General features: G+C 40.1%; 1 protein-coding gene across 3 annotated transcripts in view; it reads left to right on the forward strand.

The window, feature by feature from the left end:
- Nucleotides 1-620: 620 nt before the first annotated feature.
- The window catches only part of SEMA6A (semaphorin 6A), a gene marked incomplete at both ends in the record, with an annotated part of 65,727 nt that continues 40,436 nt past the window's right edge, over nt 621-25,911 (forward strand). For all 3 annotated transcript variants that reach the window (XM_080698929.1, XM_080698930.1, XM_080698931.1), the window contains 9 exons: nt 621-720; nt 3,385-3,502; nt 7,683-7,743; nt 8,899-8,961; nt 9,658-9,759; nt 18,521-18,611; nt 22,145-22,264; nt 22,921-23,009; nt 23,909-24,126. In XM_080698929.1, coding sequence (XP_080555055.1) covers nt 621-720; nt 3,385-3,502; nt 7,683-7,743; nt 8,899-8,961; nt 9,658-9,759; nt 18,521-18,611; nt 22,145-22,264; nt 22,921-23,009; nt 23,909-24,126 — 962 coding nt within the window. The remainder of the gene's footprint in view (nt 721-3,384; nt 3,503-7,682; nt 7,744-8,898; nt 8,962-9,657; nt 9,760-18,520; nt 18,612-22,144; nt 22,265-22,920; nt 23,010-23,908; nt 24,127-25,911) is intronic.

Genomic DNA, 25,911 nt, shown 5'->3' on the forward strand with positions numbered 1-25,911 from the left:
AAACAGAACCTGTTCAGGAGATGGCAGATTCTGTAACCTGCTGAGAAAAAGGAAAGCATTTACCTTAAAAAAATAAAATAAAATAAAAAAGAGTTGGGCGTAGTAGTGCACGCTTGTAATCTCAGCCTCAGCTACTTAGTAAGGCCCTTTGCAACTCAGTGAGACCCTGTTTCAAAATAAAGACTAAAAAATAGGGCTGGGGTGTAGCCCTGAGTTCCATCCTCAGAAGAAGGAGGAGGAGGAGAACGAGGAAGACGAGGAATGCTTCTCAGTAGTCCCCGTGGTTTGGAAAGCAAGTTTCATAATTGTGAAACCACTGCCTATAATGGCCTAAAGATGGATCAGTTAAAGGAACTGAAAGGGTTGTCTTTGTCTTGTGTCAAAAGGGCTCAGATGCTGGGGAAAGGAGGCAGGGCCGGTACAGACGCTGGTTCCTTGGGTGAAACGCTGTTGTTAGGGAATCAAAGCAAAGCTTTTTCCATCTTGACTTGTCTTCACCATCATTTAATCTAATGGAATTGAATAAAGGTGACTTGCAAAGGGAAAAGAAATAATACTAATCCCTTCTTTGCTCTTTGGCAGGGTGAAGTAGAGAAATACAGTCTCCTCGCTGAACTACTATGAGGCCAGAAGCCTTGCTGCTCTATCTCACACTGCTGCACTTCACTGGGGCTGGCTTCCCAGAAGATTCTGAGCCAATCAGTATTTCGCATGGCAACTGTGAGTAATATAAGCACACTCACTTTCTCCTCTTGAAGACACCTTAGCCTGCCTTGACCTGGCAAAAAAAAAAATGGAAATTAAATAGAAAAGGGGACTTAGTCACTTTTGCCTGTGTAGATAGCCTGTGTAGATGGTAGGTAGCAGACATCTATATAAATAGGGGGGATGACTGTTACATGACTATTAGATGCTGTGGGGACACGTGTGAGCATTTGTCCCTCAATAACCTGATGAAGTCTCAACTACTGCATGGAGGTCATGCTCATGTCTTAAACCAATGGTGTGGGGAAGTCACTGTCACTACAGTACTACCTTTATTATGTATTTTCTTTTTTTCTCCTACTTTAATTGGTGCATTATGGTCTAACATTATAATGCAGTTTGTAGTGAAAATGATATATCTGTGCACAGCAATTGGTAGGCTTCATAAGTAATCAACATATAGGTGATATTATAAGATAGTGGAAAAAAGAACTGTTTTGGAGAATTTAAAGAAAAATTAACACTTTTTTAGACTTATAAAATTTCGGAGCCGGGCGTGGTGGCGCACTCTTGTAATCCCAGCATTCGGGAGGCTGAGACCTGGAGGATCCCGGTTCGCGGACAGCCTCAGCTACTTAGTGAGGCCCCCTGCAACTCAGTGAGACCCGGTTTCAAAATAAAGAATAAAAAATAGGGCAGGGGGTGTATCTCAGAGGTCAAATGCCCCTGGGTTCCATCCCCAGACCCGCAAAAAAAAAAAAAAAAAAAAAAATTCGGTTTACAGAGAACCCATTTTAACCATTTATAGTTTTCTTTTGGTATCTGCTTCATTCTCAGGGGTAGATATGTTCATCATTAGAAATTCAGTTGTCTCTTCCAAAGAGGAAATTCCAAACTGTGTGTTAAATGGAATATCCAATTTACTTATTTCCCCCTCCCCTCCAAGAGACTGATTATTTTACCAGTAAAGGTAAAAGAGCACATTTTTCTCAAGTACCTATTTTACCAGTAATTATCACAAAACAGGCACTAAGTGAACAATGCAAAGGATATGTAACATTAATATGGGATACTAATGAGATCCATGAGTACTCAGCTTTTAGCTGGACCCTTCAGGTAGAAAAAAAATTTTTTTACATGAAGACGAGGTGATAAGACCAATACATGAAATAATTACAGAATAAGAGGACATCATAGGGCATAATTAAGGCCTAGATCTCCACTCTAGAAATGGCAGAGCCCCCCACACACTTAGAGATGCCAAATAAACACTCAATTTTCTCTGTTTAAGTTTTCTTTCTTTTTTCTTTTCTTTTCTTTCTTTCTTTTTTTTTTTTTTTTTTTTTGGTGGTACTGGGGTTCCTGGAAACCCTTCTACCTATTTTAGATATTATTTGGAAACAGGGTCTCTTACGCCAGCATGGCTGGCTTCGAACCTGCGCAATTCTCCTGTCTCCGTCTCCCAAGCGCAGGGATTATAAGCATGCGCCACCACGCCCAGCTTGTTTTCTATCTTTGGCATTCCAGTATGGAAGGGACCCCAGCCCAAATGTGCTGCTGTTTTAATGGCCACTCAGATTCATGATAACAGACCTGTGAATAGTTTTTGCAAGCATCTTGGTGAAAGAATAAATGAAATTTTAGAGCAGCAGGAGGAAAAATATAGAATCGTCTTACACCAAGCCTTCTGTGAGTATAATGTGCTGAGGGCTCTCCAGTAATATGTCCACTGTGAGTAATGCCCAGATACTGCAGGAGTTTAAAGTGTAGGAGTCTAAGCAAAGATCTGTGAACGGTTTTTTAGTCCCTATTTACAACCCAAACCCCTTCCTGGAAAATACTACCTTTTAAATGTGACATCTTTCTTTCCTTTTTTTGGAGGATTGCCAGCGCTCTGGGGAGTATAGGCTTAAAGCAGAGAAGTGTTGAGATGTAGGTTTTTCTGAAGGTCGGATATGATTGCAGATTGCCTACTCTAGCCAAAGAGAACTGTAAGAAAGAACAAATGTGCTCCTTGACTCTGAGTCGGGGAAAAATTCCAGATCACCCGACTAGGTACACTCAGTTTGACCCTATCCTGTCAAAGTCCACAGTTCTGTGAGATTAGCCAATTACTTAACTTTGGAATGAACTTCCCACAGTTCCTCGAATACCAACCAATCTAGCAGCACTGCCTTCAATAGTAGATTATTCCAAGCGGACTCCTGTGGAGACTGTATTTTTCTTCTGGCTCCTGGATGAAGGCACTCACCTCCAGACCACGTTGCCTTTGTGGTGATTGATGGGAAAGCTGCTTGGAAATAGTTTTGTCCAGAAACAAGATCTTTGGCAGCTTGCCCCCTTCAGGCTTAGGCTCCACACAGATGAAAAGAAAACCGTGGAAGAAAAGAGCACCTTCATGCAAAGGGTTCCCTAGCAAGTTTAACCCCTACAAATTGTGACACTTGGAAATGTAAGTCCAGGCTGATTGTCATGTGGAAAAGGCCCGTGACTTGATCTTTTTCAAAGCATCCTCCCCTGTCAGAGTATTTCCTAAAATAACAGACATGTATGAGATGGAAAATGGCGGCCAGTCTGAATTAGATTTGGTTTTGTTTGGTGGCCGACCCTCCTCACCCTGCCTGTCCATCTTGGCTTTATCTGCCTTTCCCTCTCTTGCCCCATTTCCACTTTTCACAGATACAAAACAGTATCCGGTGTTTGTGGGCCACAAGCCAGGACGGAACAGCACACAGAGGCACAGACTGGACATCCAGATGATTATGATCATGAACAGGACTCTCTACATTGCTGCTAGGTGAGTGGGCTCTTCCTCCAGCTGCCGTCAGTGGACCTGAACAAACTTCAGAATCCTAAGTTACCAGTTAGGTGTCATTTTTTTAAGAACATGAGTTTCTCTGTGTTACCTAACTTAAAAGTTGCTTTAGTTTGTCAAGCAATCACTCATTCGAGATTTTCTGAATTTGTTGAGCTTTATGTGGATTTACATAGAAATAATTGAATATTTTAGAGCTTAGACTCAAATAATTCACTTTGTATCTTGAACATATATGTGTATAAGCATCTAAGCATCCAGAAGAGTGCTCTACTCCTTGATACTTATTTGTTAAATTAAGTTGGAATATGTAAATATGTAACATACAGTGTGTGCAGGCATGTGTATGAAACCTATTTGTGTTCTTTGCAGCAAATATATACCATTACTCTGAAAGAATAGAAATGGCACCCAAAGAAAGCATAATACCATATATATTTCAGAAGGATTTCTTATTTGGCTATAGTTAAAAAAATATTCATCCTTGGAGAAATGTAATTTACACAGACTAATGTTTTAAGGCTGAGTGGCTTGGTAATAGTCCCTAAATAGGAATCACATGATTAGGGCTTTTGTTCTAATTCTGCCCTTATTTCAGCTAGACCACAGCTTCTCTGGCTGTAAGTGGCCTCTGCCAAATAAGAGGTTAGGTTAATTTAACTTAATGAAGTCTATTGGGATTCTAACAATATATGATCCCTGGTGTTTGGGGTGTATAACTTATTCAGAATAATTCTGAACAGACAGCAGCAGGGAGCACTACCCGGTGGTGTTTCTCTGATCCTCCCTGGATTTGGACAGATGAGTTATTTCACACTGGGAAGAAGAGAGAAAGATGATATTTGAATCTGGCTGTAAGCACAGATAAAGAACAGGTAAATGACAGTGGAGCTTAGTTCTTTGAAAGCACTTAGTTATTGTAATTTGACAAGCTCTGTGACATAAAGTATAAAGCCAGTGACAAGATTAAAGCGTTCTGAGAATAACCCACATTTGGTCACAGGGAAAACACTTTTTCAAAACTTATTTCACAAATACAGCACATACTAGTGTGTTAATATAAGGTACAGATAGACTGGCAAGTTCTTTATAAATGTCAATTTGTTCAACCCTGGAAACAACCCTATGAGAAGGAGCTACTATTTCCTGCATGGCTTAGAGGAGGAATCCAGGGCCCCAGAGGTGAAGTGCGTTGGCCCAGGGATTGAGGCCAGATCTGAACCACAGTGGCCTTGCTCAGGAGACCAGGCTTCCACTCCTGTGGTATGCTGCCCACTGAGGAATAGAGGTGGAACTATTTGTCCTAGCAATTAATTTCTAATAGCTGTTGCTCAAAAGCATAGTCATTGTAGGTATTCATTACAGATTCCAGAGGGGTCTCAGCACCTGACTTTTTGTAGTGAGCCAGCTCCTTCTGAAATAGCATTTTTAATTTCCTAAGTGTAGCAAGTCTTGAAGATTATATTTATACACAATTATCTAATGGCTTATAAAAACAAATTATTAAAAAGTTGGATCTCTGGGAACTGAAATGTATAGCAGACAGCCCTTGTACCCAATTATTTAGCATAGGTGTGGGCTGCAGGCCATCACAAATGTCAGGAGCCAGGTGCCACATAGACTTAAAAGTGCCCATTATTCCAGCTCATTAAAACCCAGACAGTTTCACCTGAACTCCCCACCTCAAGGAAAGGGAAAAGGAGAAAGAAAAAAAAGGAAGAAACGTTCTTTTTAAAAACTATTTAGTAGACTCATCTTTCATTAAATGTCAGTTTGTAACACACTAACACTGGCGTGTTGGTTTTCACTCTGTATTAGCCACTTCCCACCAATGTACACAGTAAATTCCTAAAGGAGTTCTGTGGCTGCCATATTTAGGGCCTCTCCCCATTTCACATTTCCCAACTTTGCTCTGAGAGATCCAGATTCTTAGGCAGTAACATGATTTAAAATTAAATCCTTCCCCTAGGCTCAGACAATGGCAACACAATTCAGGGGTTCTCCATGGAGGGAGAAGAGGAAGTCTTAGGATCAAGTCAGTTTATATTCTAATAACTAAATTCAGGAAGAGCTGCTTAGGAAACCTGGAACGTCCATGTGGGCTGTTGGGAATGACCCTGGCTTTGGACTATGGCTCACCATGAAGTGCCATATCTCTTTGCTGAGGCTGTGTGATCTTTCTGATATTGAAGAAAGCCATTGTCCCAAAGGAGATTTCCTTCACAGAATTTTAATTTTAAAAGACTTCCCAGTTCTTCCAGACAGTTGCTGTCAACAATTGAGAGCTAAGTCCCATCCAGAACCCTAGGGACTGAGTGAGGGTTGGTGGCAAGAACCCCTTTCAGTTCTTTTTTATTATTATCTACTTTGTAAATTCGCCTTTCTTTTTAATCTCTAAACTACTAATTAACATAAACAGGCCATGCCAAAAGGGGGTAATCTGAGAGCTTTCTGAGGAGTTGCCAATGCATATTAATCAGTTGTTAATTTACAATTCATATATTCAGCCCTTGCTTAAGTTTAGAGGGGAGGCAGGGCAAGGAAAGCCTAGAGTCATTGCAAATCCGATACCAAAGTCACAGGCACATTCCAAAAATGTGCCTAACCACAGCACCCATCAAGTCAAACAAGTAATAAGCAAATCCAATAAACTGCCTTGAAATTAAAGGGCAGGGTGATTCTGGCACCCTACCAAAATTTGAAGAAGCTTCCCAGCTCAGCAGTTTACAAAACATGCTCTTCATTCTCCCTTTTAGCCTCTTCTCTTCTCTTCTCTTCTCTTCTCTTCTCTTCTCTTCTCTTCTCTTCTCTTCTCTTCTTCTCTTCTCTTCTCTTCTCTCTCTTCTCTTTACCTCTCCCTCTCCCTCTCCCCTCCCCCCTTCCCCTCCCTCTTCTCCTCTCTCTCTCTCTCTCTCTCTCTCTCTCTCTCACACACACTCACACACACACACACACACACACACAGAGTTCAGGAACAGACAAGGAATTTGTACACCAGTAGCCATGCCCCCTCCTTTTATTTTTGCATGAGAAGCTGATTTTATTTTTATTTTTCTCTAAGTGCTCTCCTTAAAAGCAGAAGCAAACAGATTTCCTAAGAACTGTATATATTCATTATGTATACATATATATATTTAGCCTCACAAATAGTTTCTATCTTTTTTCCCTCTTATCCCCTGCCCTTCCTTTTAAGTAATGAGGAGATTGAAATCTGCATGGGAGCCTTTAGGTTTTGGTTTAAAGCTGTGGATAATTTTCCAGCCCTAGGACTTCCTGCATTTCAGAAAGAGTCAATGTTATTTCAAGGGAAAATGAGCTGTTTGGCTTTCCCTCACTAGCCCCCATATCCTCCGCTGAGTGGAGTTCCTTTCTTCTCTTTCTTCTAAATTCCAGACAAAAACACCCTTGTACTCTGCTCACACAGAAGGGGAGTTTTAAATATAGCCCCACACCTGAGCTGCTGATTTCATTTCTCTCCTTCCAAGGGAAGATTGGCAGCAAACTGTAAAGACAACCATGTTCTCAGCAAAACAGGAAAGCAAGCAAAAGCAAGAAGTGTAAACTTTAACTCCAGTACATTTTAGATTTTAATTGACCATCATCTTGTGAAGAAAAGAGTGGTTTCTAGAAATAATTTTACCTTTATCATCTTTCATCTTTATGGATCAAATCATCAAAGCTACCACTGAAAATATATCTCTCATGGAGAAATGGAGAAAGAGATTAGCTTTTTGTTAGCCCCTGTGATGAGCAAACAGGGCATGTTGAATAACAAACTACTGGTGCATGGTTTTGTGGATCCTGAAAGGGCATGTGAGCTCATTTGTGTTCTACCCTGTGGGATACCCTAGTCTTTGAGTCCCATGCCTCAGGTGTACTCACGAAGATGCCTAGATCTGAAATTTGAGCAAATAGTGATTGTGGAAATTTTTCATTAGTGTTGTCCCATAGAGCTAAATGCCATGATATATTGGGAGATGCTGAATTCGATCCAGAGGTACACTTTATATTCTGTTCTTTCCTGTTTTTATCCTGCGAATGTCATGTTTTTTAAAAACATGATTATGAGTTTATCTGCCCTCAATGAGATATAATTCATTTAGCAGAAAATGAACTGTCTTGACTCTTGTTTGACACTGCATTAATTTTGCTTTGTTTGTAGGGACCATATTTATACTGTTGATATTGACACATCCCACACAGAAGAAATTTACTGTAGCAAAGTAAGTTGTTTTAAAACCATCTTTCTAAAACGGAGGACTTAGGGTAGTTTTTTAAGAGAATATGTGTTTTAAATGCATTGATCAAAATGACATGGCCAATAAAATTTGGAAATGCCAAAACACCTTTTGTGAAATCTTAATTTGGAGGCAACTTAGGCGTTAATGTGTTCAAAAACAGGTACTTCATTCTTTACTCACCATATGCATTTCCTTTTATACATTTTCGAGTTTTAGGTAACTTCTAAAATCTTTTAATAAAATATTCCCATGATTTTCCAGGAAAATATTAATTTTGAAGTAAAATTTTGTCCCACAAATGTATTCCACAAATATTCCTACGTGAATGTTTTCATCTTGTAATATTAAGTTTGATTTGAACTGGGCATGGTGGCACATGTTTGTAATTTGAGTACTTGGGAGGCTGAGACCAGAGGTGAGACCAGAGGATCACAGGTTCATGGCCAGCCTCAGCTACTTAGTGAGGCCCTCTACAACTTAGCAAGACCAACCAAATAAAACAAGGCTGGGGGTGTAGCTTGGAGGTAGAATGCCCTTGGGTTCAATCATACTCAGTACCAAAAAAGAAAAAATTGACTGCTGCAGTTCAGGAATTTGATCATTATCCATTTCAGAAAGACATAAAGTCCAACTCAAGCTTTCCTCTTCACTCCATGTGAAAATATCCCCATTGGCCCATTAACTTTTGTGAAGGGGCAGAACCTGAAGCAAGTCTTTGTCCACCTAAAGTGAATGTCCCCTTTATACTCAAGAAAATGACTTCCATATTTTAAGGAAAAAGCCATTTTTACAAAAATTGATTTATCAGCTAAAAGGGCAAGAATGTGTATTTTATCAAAATGAGCAAGTTACTTGAATATTTTTACGTGCAATTTCCACACTGTTTATTCTTTCCTTTTTCCCTTATCTGTATCTCAATGACTATTTTGTAGTTTAATGAATAGATAAAAGTTAAAAATTAAATGAATGTTCCTATCTCTAATATTTTGTTGTTATGGTGAATTAATCATGGAAAGGGGCGTGAAAGCTTTCAATAAATGTATGTTCAGCATCTAGTCTCCCCAAGGGAACTCTTACTTCTAAAATCAAATGCAACAACCTCTGGGCTTTAATTGATTTCTTTTTTGATCCCTGCAGAAACTGACATGGAAATCTAGACAGGCTGATGTAGACACATGCAGAATGAAGGGAAAACATAAGGTAGGCAATTTTCATTTCTCTTGCAGCTGCCACTCTGGGTTAAGTTTTTGATGGTTATCTCCACCGTAGACTGTGATATAGAATGCATTGTGCTTTCCCTTTTCCCCAGTAATTGCTTTTTCCATCAACTTATGGAAGGCTTTAATTTGCAAAAAAAAAAAGTTTGCTATTAATGTGATGAAACATTATGACAGCTGCTCAGATGGTCCCGTGAACTCTGTAGGCACTTAGGATTATGGACACAGAGCTTGGCTGCCAGGGCCTTCTATGCATTGTGGAACATGCACCTCACAGGCCAGGGCCCACTGGGAGTCTACAGAAGGGCTCATAAAAGGCTGCTGCGGACATGCCGGGTTTTGTGCCTTTGGTCAGATAACAACAGAAGAATACACCCAAAGTTCTGTATATCAAGGGGCCCTCAAGCATCTGGCATTACAATTAATATGATGGGAGGTTAGCCCTTCCAGCTTGCCTTTCTGTGACATAAAATAGACACACTCTCTCATTCTATGTCATGTTTTTATTTAGTGCTGAAAAAATTATTGTAGGCATCACCTTTTGCTTAACATCAGGAGCAACTGGATCCCTTGAGCCATCTTTGCTTTAGTCTTACTGTAGGCAGATCATGGCATATGGTGATAAATGGGTTTCTGTATTGAATGGACCCCACAAAAAACAGTTTGAATTATTTTTTAGGACGAGTGTCACAACTTTATTAAAGTTCTTCTGAAGAAAAGCGAGGATGCGTTGTTTGTCTGCGGAACCAATGCCTTCAACCCTTCCTGCAGAAACTATAAGGTAACAGCCAGGAGGTATTTCATAATTGACTGTGATTGTACCCACAGCAGCCTAAGAGGGTAATTCAACACCACCTGGGCTCTTCTCACTTGTTTGACTTAATGTATTGCTCCACATGAGTGATCCTGAGCAGACTTCTAAGCTTCCTGTTTGTTCAGGATTGATTGACACATCTTTAAAAAGTGTTCCCAGCAAAAGTAGTTTCTGTAAGATCCTATTCTTTATTGTTCAGAAGTCCGACATTCTTGCCACATGGCAATTCCACATGGTTTCCTCTCGCTCTCCCATTCTCTCTCTCCCTCCCACTCCATGGTCTCCCCTCATAGCACAAAAACAGACTCAATTGGAAAGGGATTCCTACTCTAAAAGGTATCTCAAAAGCATGCCATTTAAAAGTGTAAACTTTCTTCTTGGTAAGATTTTCAAGAGCACTGGAGTTTAATTCTATTTAGCCCTCATCTTACTTGACCATGATCTTACTTACTTTGGCCTTAATGCAAGGAGGAAAAAAAACACTCCAAATTCAGTAAATCCGGTTAGCACAGATGCCACTGAGGACGGCGGCTAAGGGAGAGCCAGGGCACACAGCTGCAGAAGCAGAAGTGGAAATAGTCTCACTCCACATCTGTTGGCGTCTTTGTCTCTGAGGTTGTAAAGGCAGATAGGAGGCCTCTATTTTGAGGGAAAACAGGGAAGAAGAAAGGTACAGTTTCTCAGGGTTGCTACTATGGTGACATAATGCAGGAATTAGGGACACATAAGACAAAAATTCTTATCGTTGCCTGAGATGAGGAGTTGGGGAAAGCTGCAAGAAGGAGCTAGGATGGCTCCTTTTCCTCAAAGTTTTTATCTGCCATTCCCATACCTGGAACATGATGAATACCTCCAGCCTATAAGAAGCCCAGAGGCTCTGCAAGAGCAGGAACCGTATCTGTGATAAGCGAGAACTTAACATAGTGCCTCCCAAACAGATGCTTAAATCACAAAGGAGGCAATCCCAACCTTTTTCTTAAATGGTAAGTAAAATTTAGGCAGAAGAAGGAAAAGGACATCCCAGGTAGGGGTCAGCATGAACCTAAAGGTATGGTGTAAGAAATGGGCACCTGACTTGAGGAACTTTATCTGGTTTGGGATTCTGGACTTCAGAGTGGCAAGTGATAACAGAAAATGCCTGGAGAGGTAGGTGGCCCAGAGATAAAGGGAAGAGAATAGACTCAGCAAATTCTGCTGTGACAAAATTCAGCAAGATTTGATAACTGATAAAGGAGCATGGGACAAGGAGAGAAAGAGGAGTCAAGAATGAGTGCTATTGGCTCTTGGTGAGTGGGTGGATGAGGCTGCCACCAGCTTAGGCAAAAATCACAGGAAGTACAGCAAGATGTGGGGTGGGGGGGGGCAAGAACATGGGGTTCTACTCTGCACATGTATGACTGCGCATTGCTCTGTGGAGGTGATGCCTATCCGGCAAGGATAGAGGTAGCCAATGATGGAAGCCTTGAGTGTCAGAAAGATGTGGGATAAATATGATTTGGGTCCAAGCATCATAAAGTGCATCCCTTGGGGTGTTAAGAATGAGGAAAGCAATGGTAGCTGGAACCAGAAATACAGGGCTCCCCAGAAAACAGCCTTCTGCCTCTTCTCAACATGGAGGGAGGCTCCATTTTTCCCTGTTGCTCACCTTGCATCCTGTGCTTAGAAATGGTCCTTCACCAGCAGGACCCAGATTGGTGGAGGCAACCAAGGCCCTCAGCCCAGGTACAAAATATTACAGGGCACCCCAAATGTAGTGATTAATTTAAAATTTTTTGACTTTTCATGTAATACTTTTTAGGGGTCCTGGAGATAAAACCCAGGAGCATTCTACTTCCAACCTACACCTCCAGCCCTACTTTTTATTCTTCAATTTGAAATGGTCTCACTGAGTTGTAAAAGGCCTCACTAAATAGCTGAGACTATCTGGCAACCGTGATCCTCCTGCCTCGGCCTCCCAAATGCTGAGATTACAAGCATGTGCCACTATGTCTGGCTCATGTAATACTTTTAAAACTCAAAATTAAAGCAAAAATGTGTATCATGAACAAAAGATCACATTTGAAACTAAAGACAGAATCTGTCAGTTTATAATAGGGGCAGCCTGTGCAGCCCAACATTTATTCTAACCAGTGACAACATACAGCTGCAGCATCAACTTTACTATTCAATATTCCATCCCTGTTGGTCATTGTTTAGGACTTAATTGAGATTAACGCTCCTAACACATCTCAAGGAATTCTCTAGATGGAAAGCTATCTTTTGTGACAAATTACAAGTTTTCATGGCACTATGGTACGCAAACCACAAGTGGTCCAGCTCATTCTTCCTGTCCATTTCTTTCACTTCATTTTCTTGTCCATTTCTTTCTGTTCCATTTTCCTCTGTGCCTAACCTACAGTGACTACCATCACCTCTCACTTGTTTTAGCTACACCCACGGAGACTCATGCCAGGAGCCTGACCTCTCGGAAGCCCCACATGGGAGTAGCTTATGCTCAACTCTGTCTATATGCCCAGCACTGTAGATGGTAGTAAGTGCCCTTGGTGCTGCTCAGAAGAGTGTTCTTTTAGATTCAGGGCACAGTGTGACTCTGAGTGACAAGTGGCATAACATTTGGCTGCAATGAGAATGGCTGCCTCTCTCTGAAGGTTTTTTTACCCATAGGTCAAGGCCAAAGGCTCAAAGGAAAAATAATGACTGGTCTTTGAACACTCAAGTCTTACCTAGCACAGAACCATCAATTTCATTAGAGTAACTTGTAGCAGAAGAGTGACAATTTTTCAGGCTCCATGCTGTGATTTACACAATTTTATATAAGAAAGTAAGCTAAATATGTTGGAAAGATTATAGCCTTGAATAAGACTATCTGGGGAAGAATTTCAAGGCTACCCACTGTAACTGGAAAGCCATACAGCCTCACCCCCCACATACACCATACGTTTTCATCCTAGTGCTCTTGAACTTTCTGCAAAAGTCAGGCTGGCTCTTCATATTTATCTGTACCCTATGGAGGTTTAATTTACCCAGACCCAGGGCTGCTGTTAAGCCTGGGATTCAATGACTATAATAAGGATTATTCTCAGTACAGATTTTTTTTCTTTCTGGTATTTTATAATAATTTATCTACTATGCTAATAATATTTTTTTTCATACAACTACAGATGGGGAAAATGTTAGTGAATATACAAACCATAAAATTTGTATAGCGGGACTATTACACCTGATGTTTCTGTATGGTTTATTGGCAGACTTATCAGACAAACCGATTGTTTTTTCTCCAATTTAACAAGGTCTGGATGTAAGACGTTTTCCAGTCAGAAATGACAATACAGATGAATAAATCGTACAGAATCAGGGTAGATTTACTTCTTTCACACAGTTCTTGGTAACAAAAGTGAGATTTGTTACAGGCAGAGGGACAGAAGTAACAAGTACACAATGTCAAAAGGCTCACTTTAAAATTATTATAGTTAAATGATTTTCATTTGTTTAAACAAACAAACAAAAACACCATCCCCACCTAAAATATGGGACATACTGAAAAGTCTACCAACACCCAGATAAATGACTGTATCAGGATTTCATCTGCATGTTAGTACACAGAGTTGCCCAGAACCCTAAACTAATTTGTAAGAGAAAATACTGATTATTAGTCATTCTTCATAAGTGTAGCTGTTGATGTTGTGTCCACTTGCTTACTTTTCAAATTTTATTAAAATTGTATAAAATTACATATTTTTCCCCAGGAGAGAAAAAACATCAAACAAAAAAGAAACAAATCATCCTTTCTGTTCTTTTGGTTTTTAACCACTTTTGGGTTTTCCCTTTGTAGAAACCACATAAATATTCCCTTAGAATAAAATAGTATATTTGTATTTGAAAAACAAAGGATTAGTTCTTACTTCACCATGGCATTGTTTTATCCCTGGGCCTTTCCAAAGTCACAAACCAATACATTAATTCTTCACATCTTCCTGGCTTTGACTATCTATGACCACTTTTTTAGAAGTAGATACAGTAACGGGCTAATTGAATGATGTGTGCATTTATGCCTCCACCATCTTGTACCCCTTTAAGATGTATGAATTCAATGCACCAATACAAAATTTTAAAAAATAATTTGATGCTGGGCATGGTGGCTCACGCTTGTAATACCCGTGCTTGGGAGGCAGAGACAGGAGGATTGCGCTGGTTCAAAGCCAGTCTTGCAGGCTTAAGAGACCCTGTTTCCAAATTTTAAAAAAAAATATAAAATAGGTCTGGGAGTATAGCCCGGAGATAGAATGGTATCTAGGAACCCCAGTACCACCAAAAAAAAAACGACCCTGTTTCCAAATAAAAATATAAAATAGGGCTGGGAGTGTAGCCTGGAGGTAGAAGGGCTTCCAGGAACCCCAGTACCACAATAATAATAATAATAATAATAATAATAATAATAATAATAATTGATTATTAAAAAAGAAGATACAGTAAAATAAAAAACAAAAAAACCCCCCACAATTCTCATTGCACATTGTTTCCCCATTGCTAGGATTAAAACAAGCACTGCTGGGGATAAGGCATCTCCATTGGTTCTTGTGTGCTGAGCATCTTTTCTGAACATGTGCCAGGTCCACAGACCACAGTCTGTCACTCAACAGAAAGCTCTTGTGTGATAAAATATCTGAAAAAGACTTTCATAAAGAATGTGCTAGGTCAAGGGTACACTGCTTTAAAGGCTTAACTGTCTTTTCCCCAAAACTTTATTTATTTATTTAAATATTATCTATGGTACTGGGAATTTAATTTAGGACCATTCTACCTGAGGAACACCTACAACCTTTTTAACATTTTTTATTTTGAATCAAGGTATTGTTAAGTTGCTAACAGACTCACTAAGTAGCTGAGGCTGGCCTCAAACCTGCAATTCTCCTGTCTCAACTTCCAAAGTACTAGGATCGCAGGCCTTTGCTGTCGTGCCTGCTCTAAAAACATGTTTTAGCTGAGCATGGTGGTGCATGCCTATAATCCCAGTACTTTGAAGGTTGAGACCAGAGGATCACAGGTTCAACAAGAGCCTCAGGAAGTAGTGAGACTCTCATTAACATAGTGAAATGAGACCCTGTTTCAAAAATAAAAATAGGACTGAAGGTGTAGCTTGGAGGGATAATGTCCCTGGATTCAATCCATAGTAACACACACACACACACACACACACACACACACACACACACAAATACATCTATATTTTCTGTATATATGTTAAATACATCTATTTTATATGATTCTCAACTCAGTTAAAAAACATGTGGTGGCTTCAACAAGGGCCATCTCAAAGGGGTTACTGATAAGAAAGGCTGGTCACATCCTTGACAAGAGCTTCAGAACAGAAGACACAATCAGAACACTAATGGCTGCATGAGAACCTCTCTTACTCTTCCTGCCAGTGGCCTGAAGCACCTTGCCTTGGGGCAGTGGATGCACTACAGATGGCTTTTCCATGGGCCATAGATCCTCCCTCAGTACCAAATACCAATACTCCTCTTCTTCCTTCATCCTCTTTTGTAATTCTAATGATTGAAATCAGGGTGTTCTACCTCTGAGCTACACCCCCCCAGTACTTTTTATTTTTTGTATGTATGTATGTATGTGTGTATGTAGGTAGATAGGTAGGTATATATGTATTTGTGGTGCCGAGGATTGAACCCAGGAACATTCTTCCTCCAAACTACACCCCCATCCCTATTTTATTGTTTAAGTTTGAAACAGGATCTTAGTAAGTTGCTGAGAGTCTCGCTAAATTCCCAAGGCTGGACTCAAATCTGTGATCCTCCTGTCTCAGCCTCCCAAAAAACTGGGATTATAGGCATGTACCATCATGCCCAGCTTAGGTTTGTCTTTATCTGTTTTCAAATTTGTGCTCAAACTATGCAACTCCTGGATGCTAAACAAAATGGGATTAAACTATTGAATCACAAATGGGGGTAAAAACATTAATAATATGGAGATTGTTCGATAGACTCAGAGGTGCTGAGATTGAACATGTTGATAAAGCCTTTGGTCACTGAGGGCTGATTCTGACTAGTGGGCAGGAGAGCTTTACCTCACATCACCATCCAGTGTAGGTCAGTGAGCCCGGGGGCTCCACACAGTGTTCAGGAGGTCAGGCTGCACCCTGCTCAGACTTCCTCCATATCTGGAGTGAGTAAAGAACTGGAAGGATCATGGTTGGGACTGGGAGTTGCAGGCCCAAGGCAGAGGCAAAATGCAGCCCCAGTCATGTTCAGTTGGCCAGAGTGTCAAGTAGGACTGCAAAAGAGGATGGAGAATGCACTCTAGTGTGACCTGCAGAACAGGAAATGAAATTTTGTGCATAGCTAGAGGGGCTTTGCCATACCTATAGATGCCTAAGGGTCAAGCATTTGTATTACCTGTAGAGTAATACTGGTGAGTAAAAACCACTTGGTAAAGAAGGGCCTGAATTGACATTTCAAATGAAGAAATTTAGATTTTTTATTGAAAATTTGAGATTAGCACTCAGTCTTCTCTGTCTGTCCCTTCCTCTCTTTCTCTTTCCCTCTTTCAATAATTCTTGAACTGGTCCATCATAACCCCTCCCATAAAAGAACTAGGAATGGGGCTGCTGCTCACTGCCCTGGGCCTGGTGTGCCCCTCCAGGGACATGTGGCCAGGCCAGCCACTCAGCTAAATTGCCTTTGAGCTGTCACCCGTGAGTCGGAGGCAGGGATAAGGCCACCTGTGTTTGGCCTGTATCCATTGTTTTGCTCCTTTGCTGACACCATGCTACATTGGTAGCTAACCTGAGGAAAAATTCCAGTGTCTTCTACTGGGATTTAACCCACAAAGGTAGTACTACTGGTCAGGCAAAGCAAAACCAGAAACTAAGGTCATTCTGTATAGAGTTCATGACTCAACAGGTAATTGGGCGGGTAGATTTTCCTAGGAATTGCCTCAGAAATTCCTTGGTTTAGAATGCTTACTTCTAGACCATTCCATTAAGATATGAAAACCTTAATGATATTGAGTGGCAAGCATAAATAAATCAAATAACAACAAATGCAGAGGGGCAAGCATAAATAAGTCAAATAACAAATGTTGGCAAGGATGTAGGGAAAGAGGAACTCTTCTACAATGTTGGTGGGAGTGCAAACTACTTCAGCCACTATGGAGATCAGTGTGAAGATTCCTTAGAAAACTGGGAATGGATCCACCATATGATCCGTCTATACCAGTACTGGGTATCTTTCCAAAGGGGTTGAAATCAGAGAACTACCATAGTAGCACAATTTGTAATAGCCAAAATATTGAGCCAAATGAGGTCTTCATTAACAGATGAATGGATTAAAAATTATGGAAAATACACACAATGGAATTCTACTCAGCAAAAAAGAACAAAATCATATCATTCGTAAGAAGATGGAAAGACCATGAGAACATTATGTTAAGTGAGATTAGCCAAGCACAGAAAGAGAAGGAATAGGTGTTTGCTTTGATATGCCCAAACTAAGGAGTATTAGGGATACCAAAGGGACTCCAGATAATGGAGGGGAAACCTCAGTGAAGCCAGAAAGGAAGGGTATGTGGAGAAAAAAGGCTGAGGTTTATTAATGGAAAACTACATGCATCTATGTGTATACATGTGAATCATTGTTAACCTGGACATTTAGTATCTGGACAGAGGGAAAAGGGGAAGGGGTACTGTGTGAATATATGGCATTGTCAACATGATCCTTATTATGATGTGGAGACTATAGTGCACCAATAAAAATAAAGAAATAAATTTGAATGCAATAAAAAAGGATATCAAAACCTATTTGTTATAATGGTGAAGAATGAAACAGAAATTACTGGATGTGAGGGAGGAGGAGAGGGAAGTGGGAGGTACTAGGGAGGGAAATTGACCAAATTAGTTATGTGCTTGTATAAATGTGTCAGAATGAATCCCACTATTATTCATAATTATAATATACCAATAGAACCTTGAAATAAAATTTTTTAAAATGACCAATTTTCAGACTCTCCTAGCTACATGTAGAACCTTGGTCAAATGACAAAATCTCTATAATCCTGTTTCTTCATTTGAAGCCAAAACATTTACCTCAGAGAGTATTGATAAGGAATGTCTGCAAGCATGCAGGTGAATCGCTGTACACATGAAATGCTTTATAAAGCCGGACGTGGTGGCGCACCCTTGTAATCCCAGCATTTGGGAGGCTGAGACCTGGAGGATCGCGGTTCGCGGACAGCCCCAGCTACTTAGTGAGGCCCTCTGCAACTCAATGAGACCTGGTTTCAAAATAAAGAATAAAAAATAGGACAGGGGGTGTCACTTGGAGGTCAAATGCCCCTGGGTTCCATCCCCAAACCCGCCAAAAAATTAAAAAAAAATTTTTTTTAATTTAAAAAATGCTTTATAAATATAGGTTGCTATGCCGGGTGTGGTGGCACACACTTGTAATCCCAGTGCTTGGGAGGCTGAGACAGGAGGATTGTACAGGTACGAAGCCAGCCTCAGCTACTTAGTGAGGCTCTCAGCAACTTAGTGAGACCCTGTTTTGAAATAAAGTATAAAATAGATCTGGGAGTATAGCGTAGAGGTAGAAAAAGCTCCTGGGTTCCACCTCCAGTACCACAAAAAAACAAAATAAAGAATAAATATGGGTTGCTATTACTACTGTTGGTGATAGGTGTTGGTAATTAAGTCCTATTGTTTTATTGTTTTATTTAGATCGATACTTTGGAACCTTTGGGGGATGAATTTAGCGGTATGGCCAGATGCCCTTATGATGCCAAACATGCCAACGTCGCACTGTTTGCAGGTAAATGACCTGATCTCTGCTCATTGCCTTTGCTGTGTGTGCTCCAGCCTGTCACTGAGAATCTGCTCTGGAGGGTTTCTGGAATCACAGTTGTACTTTGATTCTCTGGTGAATACTGTAATTAAGAATGCTTCGTCCATTTGAAATTAGTATGGAAACGGTACTTTTGCTTCTCAGAAGAAGTCTTTGACACACATACCCATGCTTTTGTGCCTTAAAAAAGGATAACAGCCCAGCCCTGAGCATGTGATGGCATGCTGGGCTCAAATCATCGGTGTGAGCTTAATGTTTGAGGTAGGATAGACTTTAGGGTTGGTTTGATCAAAGATAATATTAGCCAATTATTATCCTTGTCATTTCCCTGTTCTGCATCAATTCCATTATGAGACTGGCTGCCAGACCCAATTAAAACTATGTGCCTTCCAGAAGGGAGAGGAAAGAAACAAAAGGGAAATTCTCAAAGCGTACTGAGAGCAGTGAGGCCGCATACCCACAGACTCCTAGCAGATTTCTCAAATGCCATTGACCTGATGAGGCTGCGTGTCTGCCTCTGACCAGAAGGTCCAGGTAGCTGAAGAGGGGGTGCTGGTTGATGAGAGGACCCACTCTGCCCACTCCCACTACAAAGGATAAAGAAGTAGATATAACCCATCCTTTTCAGATTTGGTGGGATTTTTGTGTATGAGTGGGTTTTTTTGTTTGTTTGTTTTGTTTTGTTTTTAGGTCTAGGGATGGAACCCAGGGGCATTTGACCTTCGAGCTATACCCCCTGCTCTATTTTTAGTCTTTAATTTTGAAACAAGATCTCACTAAGTTGCGGAGGGCCTCAATGAGTGGCTCAGGCTGCCTGCGAACCACAATCCTCCCATCTCAGCTTCCCAAATGCTGGGATTACAAGCATGCGCCACCATGCCTGGCTTATTCTTTATTTTGAAACAGGGATCTCGTTGGGTTGCAGAGGGCCTCACTAAGTAGCTGAGGCTGTCTGTGAACTGCGATCTTCCTGTCTCAGCCTCCCAAATGCTGGGGTAACAAGTGTGCGCCACCACGCCTGGCAATGAGTGTGTTTTAATTAGGAGTTTATTTAAGAATTCATAGCTAGATGTGGAGGTGGGTGTAGAGAGAAGTATTGGTATAATAGTTGTTATTTTCATCACAACAGCTAAAAACTGGCACACCCTAACTAGATAAGGGACTTGAGGGCTTGGATTATGAAATTAGATTAGTTCCTGGCTCCTTAAACTTCATCTTCAGAGTCAACCATTTGTAGGCCCAAATAGACAATGACGGATTGTGGAGACAGAAAGGTTCCAGGCTTCTCCTTCTGAGTGAGGGCTCACACTGCTGGAAAGCACTACTGCACGGCCAGGAACACAGTCTTGTGGACTTATTTGCAGGCATGGACAGGAGAAGGTCAGGCACATAAGGATTTGAGCATGTTCCCAATGCATGACTCCACAGCACCTGTCTGACACTTGGAACCTGCATTCATTGGGAATATGGAGGATATGGGCTACAGGGGAGGATTTATATTCAGCTATAAACTAAAAAAAAAACTTATAGCCAGAGGCAGAAAGAATGTGCCGAGTGTTTACTAAGGCCAACAAGCTCCTGAGAGCTATCAAGATCAAGCACATGAGATAATACTGTGATTTTCCCCACCCCAAGTGGCACATTTGAGTAGTTTTTCATTGGAATTTTTGAACTCTCATAAGAAGTTCAGCCTTTATTAACACACAGTCCCTGATGCAGCTGAACAGTTCATTTTTAGCAAGAGTGACAGGATAGCATTCTGTTTGCCTGTAAAGTTCTGATGAGATACCAGTGTTGAGTGTAAAGCAGAGGCCCAGAGGATTGCTAGAAGGAATAACCATCACAGTCCACTCGATTTCCAGTGCTCCCACTGACCCTGGCTACCTAAGTATGTCAGTATGACTTGGAGCTATAAAAATATAGAATATGTATTCCATGAGAAAAGTTGTGCTTGTCAGTGGGAAGGTTTGTGGTCTGCACTTCAATCCACCAAAACAGCACTTTTTATACATAGTTATTAACAATGCAGATATCAAGATGGCCCTTGAATCTGAGCAAATTTCAGTTACTTTAACATCAAAGACCTTTGCTTAGGTATCTGTTGATAATCTTCTCATTTTAAAAGACCTACATATGGAAGAATTTATCTATTTATTTATTTATTCATTTATTTATTTATTCATTTTGGTGGTACTGGGGGTGGAACCCAGAGGCTTTCTACCTCCGGGCTATACTCCCAAACCTTTTTTATATTTTATTTGGAAACAGGGTCTCGCTAAGTTGCTAAAAGCCTCACTAGGTAACTGAGGCTGGCCTCAAACACGTGCAATCCTCCTGTCTCAGCCTCCCAAGTGTGGGGATTGCAAGCGTGCGCCACCACGCCCGGCAGGAAGAATTTAAAATGTATTATATTGTATGTTAAATCACTTTGACATATAATTAATAAAGGTTTAAAAACTATTAAAATTAATCAATGAAGTAAATTTTTATTTTGGATATAACTATTGTTTCCATTTAATGTACATACATTTTGCTACTGTAGGATATCTCAATTGGTTATTTATTTTGCATAGTATTTGCTAATCCAGGAAAGAAACCAAAAGTTTTAGGGACTAATCTTTTCCTTCTCTTTTGCCTTGGATATACCCTCAAGCATATTTTCCTCAAAGCATGAATTCTTTATTTTCAATCTTTCAAAAATATTTTACGTTAATGTATTATAATTGTGCATGATAGTGAGATTCATAGTGATGTGTTCATATATTCACATAACTTTATAAGGAACATGAATTTTTAAAGAAAACCCCATTGAACTCAGCTTTACCTCTCCCCTTTCTTCTTTGTTTTGTCATCTTGTTTATGAGAATATTTCCATTTTGTGACTTTAGAAAACTTGAAGCAAATATTTGTTAGTTGTGCTAGATTGGCAGGGCTTAATGAAGTCTCATGACCTAAGTAAGTAAAGAGATGCGGTGATTCTCAGGGTAGAAAGAATAATTTCATCAGCTGTTTTGTGCTTATAAGCCCTCTATCTTCAAACCCCCCCTCCCCTCAAGTGGAAGACTCTTATTTCTGAATGGACTTAATATTTTTAGTGATAAAATCAGCTTCTATCTTTCCTTGGGCTCCCACCTAATACAGTTCACCCCAGTGTGGTGACAGTCGCAGCATCCAAGGGCCCTTGACCTTGAGATTTCAGTCAAGGTCCATCTAATCAAGTGTAGCAAACAACATTTTTCATTTACTCTGTTCCATGAGCTGCTGATACTTAGAAAAATTGCCATGCAATTTAAAAATGAAAAATGTTTCATCTCTCATGATCCCAATTTAAAATGGTTAAGAATGTGGGCCAAGTATTTTCCTAGCGACTCTTGGATTTTTCCCAGTTGTCCTATCTCATTTTCCTGATGTAGGAAAGCAATCTGAGAGATGTCTTTTTATTATTCTGCATCCCCCCATCTTGCTTGCACCCTATTCACCTCTTTTCTTTTTCTTCTAAGATGGAAAATTATACTCGGCCACAGTGACTGACTTCCTTGCCATCGATGCAGTCATTTACCGGAGTCTTGGAGACAGCCCTACCCTAAGGACCGTCAAGCATGATTCAAAATGGTTGAAAGGTGAACAATTAAAAACAGAGAGGTGGGGGCAATACATATCTTGTGGGAGATTTAAAATCTGGTGTGTAGATTCATTTTAGTAATGGTTTCTGACAGAAAAAAACATGTAAATTGTATCTTTTGCCTCAATTGATTTATTTACCTCCCTTTTTCCCTTCCCATGAGTTTCTAGAGTATTAACAAAACTACCAGAGCTATGACAATAGAATACATTACATCCATCTTTCTCTGCCTCAAACTCTCATTTTAGAGTCCCACCTGGAGAGAACTGAACAATTCATTCATGGAAAAGAGCAGGGGATTGGAAGTGGTAGGGAACAGAAAAAAGCTGTTCACAGCCCTGCGTGAGTCAAGGTGATGAGGCAATGTGTACAAAGTCCTCTGTGATATGGGGATTCCATTGTGGAAAATAAAATTATAGAGATCTGCAAAACCCATTTATCCTGCAGTTGATTGTAAAGCTCCTGAAAGATACAATTTGTCGGCCTTGAATGCCTTCTGAAATCAGCAGCACTTGCAAATGCGAGGTCATTAGGAAAAGTCAGTGTTCACCAAATGTCTGCTAGTCCTATACCTCTAATTAATGACATGCCTTTGGTTACACTTGATTAAAATTCTGTGACATATATCCAACTAAAGTGCCCATTTGTCAACAGAACCATACTTCGTCCAAGCAGTGGATTATGGAGACTATATCTACTTCTTCTTCAGGGAAATAGCAGTGGAGTACAACACCATGGGAAAGGTAAGAGGAGACATCCCTGTATGCCCTCGTGACATTTTCAGAAACTGATCTTTGCGTAAATATCATTATAAATGACCTTGAAATGAATACTGTACGTCTAATGAAAACATCATGACTTTAAGAAGATGCAGCCAAGCATTGGCAGAGGGAAAAGCTGTGTTGTCTAGTATAGTAGTTCAGAACAGTAACGAAGTACAGGACACCTTTTAAATGTTTCCACCGAAAATCTAACCAACAAATGTTTGGAAAGCAATATCAAATCTCAAATATCCTGAGATGTGCTTTCTAAGTATAGTCTTCCTTTTTAATTGAGTTTCTCTATAGAGAGAAATTGCCCCTCACCTTTAAGCAAACTCTTGATTTTTGCCCTCATTGCAAAAAGCTGTAGAGCAGCTAGGGGACATCACATTGAGTTATTTTTACCAGAGGGCAGGTCAAGGTCAGTGAGCTGGGCGGGACAGACACAGTGCTGGGCTGGCTAGTATGGCTAGAGCAACTCAACTGCAAGGGTGAGATTCAGGCCCCAAAGGCAGCCAGGGAGGATGGCAAAGATGGTGCATACAAAGTGTGCTTTTGTTAGAGGAAATAAAAAGCTAAGCAGTCTGTATGGAAATGAGTTTATGTGGCTGGGAGCTGATCCCCTGAAGGATTTATGGCTCTGTATTAAATGCCACAGCCTTATCTTTTAAAACATGCTGTTCCAGTGCTGAATTTTCCTCCATTTATTTATTTATTTATTTATTTATTTATTTATTTATTTTTTGCTACCGATTTTAGAAATACAATATTAAGTTAAGCACCGTGTTTTTCTGTTTCTGTTGTCAAGAGAAGGCAAATTCTGTTCAGATCTTCCCCTGGGTGACTGCATTTCACTTTCCCAGTGTATCTTTCCTCTACAGGTCGTTTTCCCTAGAGTGGCTCAGGTCTGTAAGAACGACGTGGGAGGCTCGCAGAGAGTCCTGGAAAAACAGTGGACATCTTTCCTAAAGGCTCGCCTGAACTGCTCTGTTCCAGGAGACGCTCATTTTTATTTCAACATCCTCCAGGCAGTTACGGATGTGATTCGTATTAATGGTCGTGATGTTGTCCTGGCAACCTTTTCCACACCTTATAACAGGTAACCATACCCGGCTGTGTTGACCTAAGCAGTTCTTCCTGGCTCCCTTTTCCCAGGGGGAGTCTCTTCTAATACACAAGATTCCTAACTGTCAGAAAATTTCTGTTCCCTGTTTGTAGCGAAAAAGCATGTAGCACCTAGTTTTCATCAATGAATCAATCAGAATTTATAGGCACTATTTAATTAGGGTTTTAGGGGATATGAATAAAATATAACAATATCTTCTATTTATATAACTAGCATATAAACACTGTTCATGTGTTCATGTGTTATTCTTAAATCCCTCCAAATATCCTAGAAATCCAATGCCATTGTACTCTTCTTACTCTTGAGGAAATTGAGCCTAAAATATTGCATTACCAGCCAGTCATGATGTCACATGCCTGTGATCCCAGTACTTGGGAGGCTGAGACAGTAGGATCACAGGTTAAAGACAAATATCAACAATTTAGTGAGACCCTGTTTCAAAATAAAAAAAAATTAAAAAGAGTTGGAAATTTAGCTCAGAGGTAGGATGGCCCTGGGTCCAATCTCCAGTACCATGATAATGATAATGATAATAATAATAATAATAATAATTATTATTATTATTATTATTACCTGGTCCAGGTAGTCAGTAATAGAGGCAGAAGATTTGGAACTGAGGGATGTTTCTTCTATCTCTTTAGGGCAAATAGCAATTCCATTTGAATTCTAATGTTTTTTGTGACTGGATTAGTATCTACTAAAGTAAAAACACTGGAAATTTATTAGATTCAACAGTATAAAATTTAGGATTGAGATGAGTTATCAAGCATCCCACCCAGGAATCTGGTTATTATCCTATTGAGTAAGTCATCCTTGAGTGATCTCACTTAACAAATTGGTTCTTGGCCCAGATGCCAACTCCTACAATAGTGAGGAATCCTGTAATTCATTCAACACTATACCTAAAGATATTGAGTGCCCGCCTATCCACTCTTATTTTTCTGTTAGTTAAGCTAAGACGTTGAAGAATGGCACAGAATTGACCCTCAAGCAATGAAAACTGTATAAATATTACTGAATGGAAGGAAATAAGTGTCAGTATCCCTCCCAGGTACTCACCCCTCTGTTGAGCCAATGAGATTTCAGAGTCCTAGCACAACTGTGTGAAAATTGATCATAACTCTGGACATGGTCACATAATCTACATATATATTAGCAAGTTCTCATTTCTACGGTCAGTTTTGAGTATTCTATATGAAATAGCTTCCTCTAGGAATACACTGTTTTGCTTTGGAATACTAATTTGTATGAAGACTTTTAAGAACTTGGTTAGTGCCCAGATGGCAGATGCAAAAATGCTAGACTGGGAGGATAGCATCTAGAAAGAAATGTTTAGGAGCTGAGTAGAGCAGAAAACACTGTGAGAGGACGGGTGAAATTATGTTCTTCAATACATGGAGGGCAAGAGCCTAGGGTTTCCCACTGACAAGAAATGAAAATATGAGTTTATATTGCAACAAGAACCATTCTATTAGATTAAGGTAAGCTTTACCCATCTGTAGGGATTTTTAGACTTGAGGATAAAAAAGATCTAAAAAATGCAGGGTTCGATTGTTCATATATCAGAACCCATCTACATAGGATTTTGTAAAAGCATACTGTCTTAGTACAGGGGAATGCAAGGGCCAGTGGAATTTAAAGCACATTTCTAGTTTGGGGTTGTTTTGATTTTTGAAAGTGTAGGTTAATTTGTAATTAAAATACCAGAGTGGGTTCCTGTATATTATAGATGCTCCATCTAAGCTGTTTTCTCTAGTG

The sequence above is a fragment of the Muscardinus avellanarius genome, assembly GCF_963383645.1.
Source record: "Muscardinus avellanarius genome assembly, chromosome: 7".
Classification (NCBI taxonomy): domain Eukaryota; kingdom Metazoa; phylum Chordata; class Mammalia; order Rodentia; family Gliridae; genus Muscardinus; species Muscardinus avellanarius.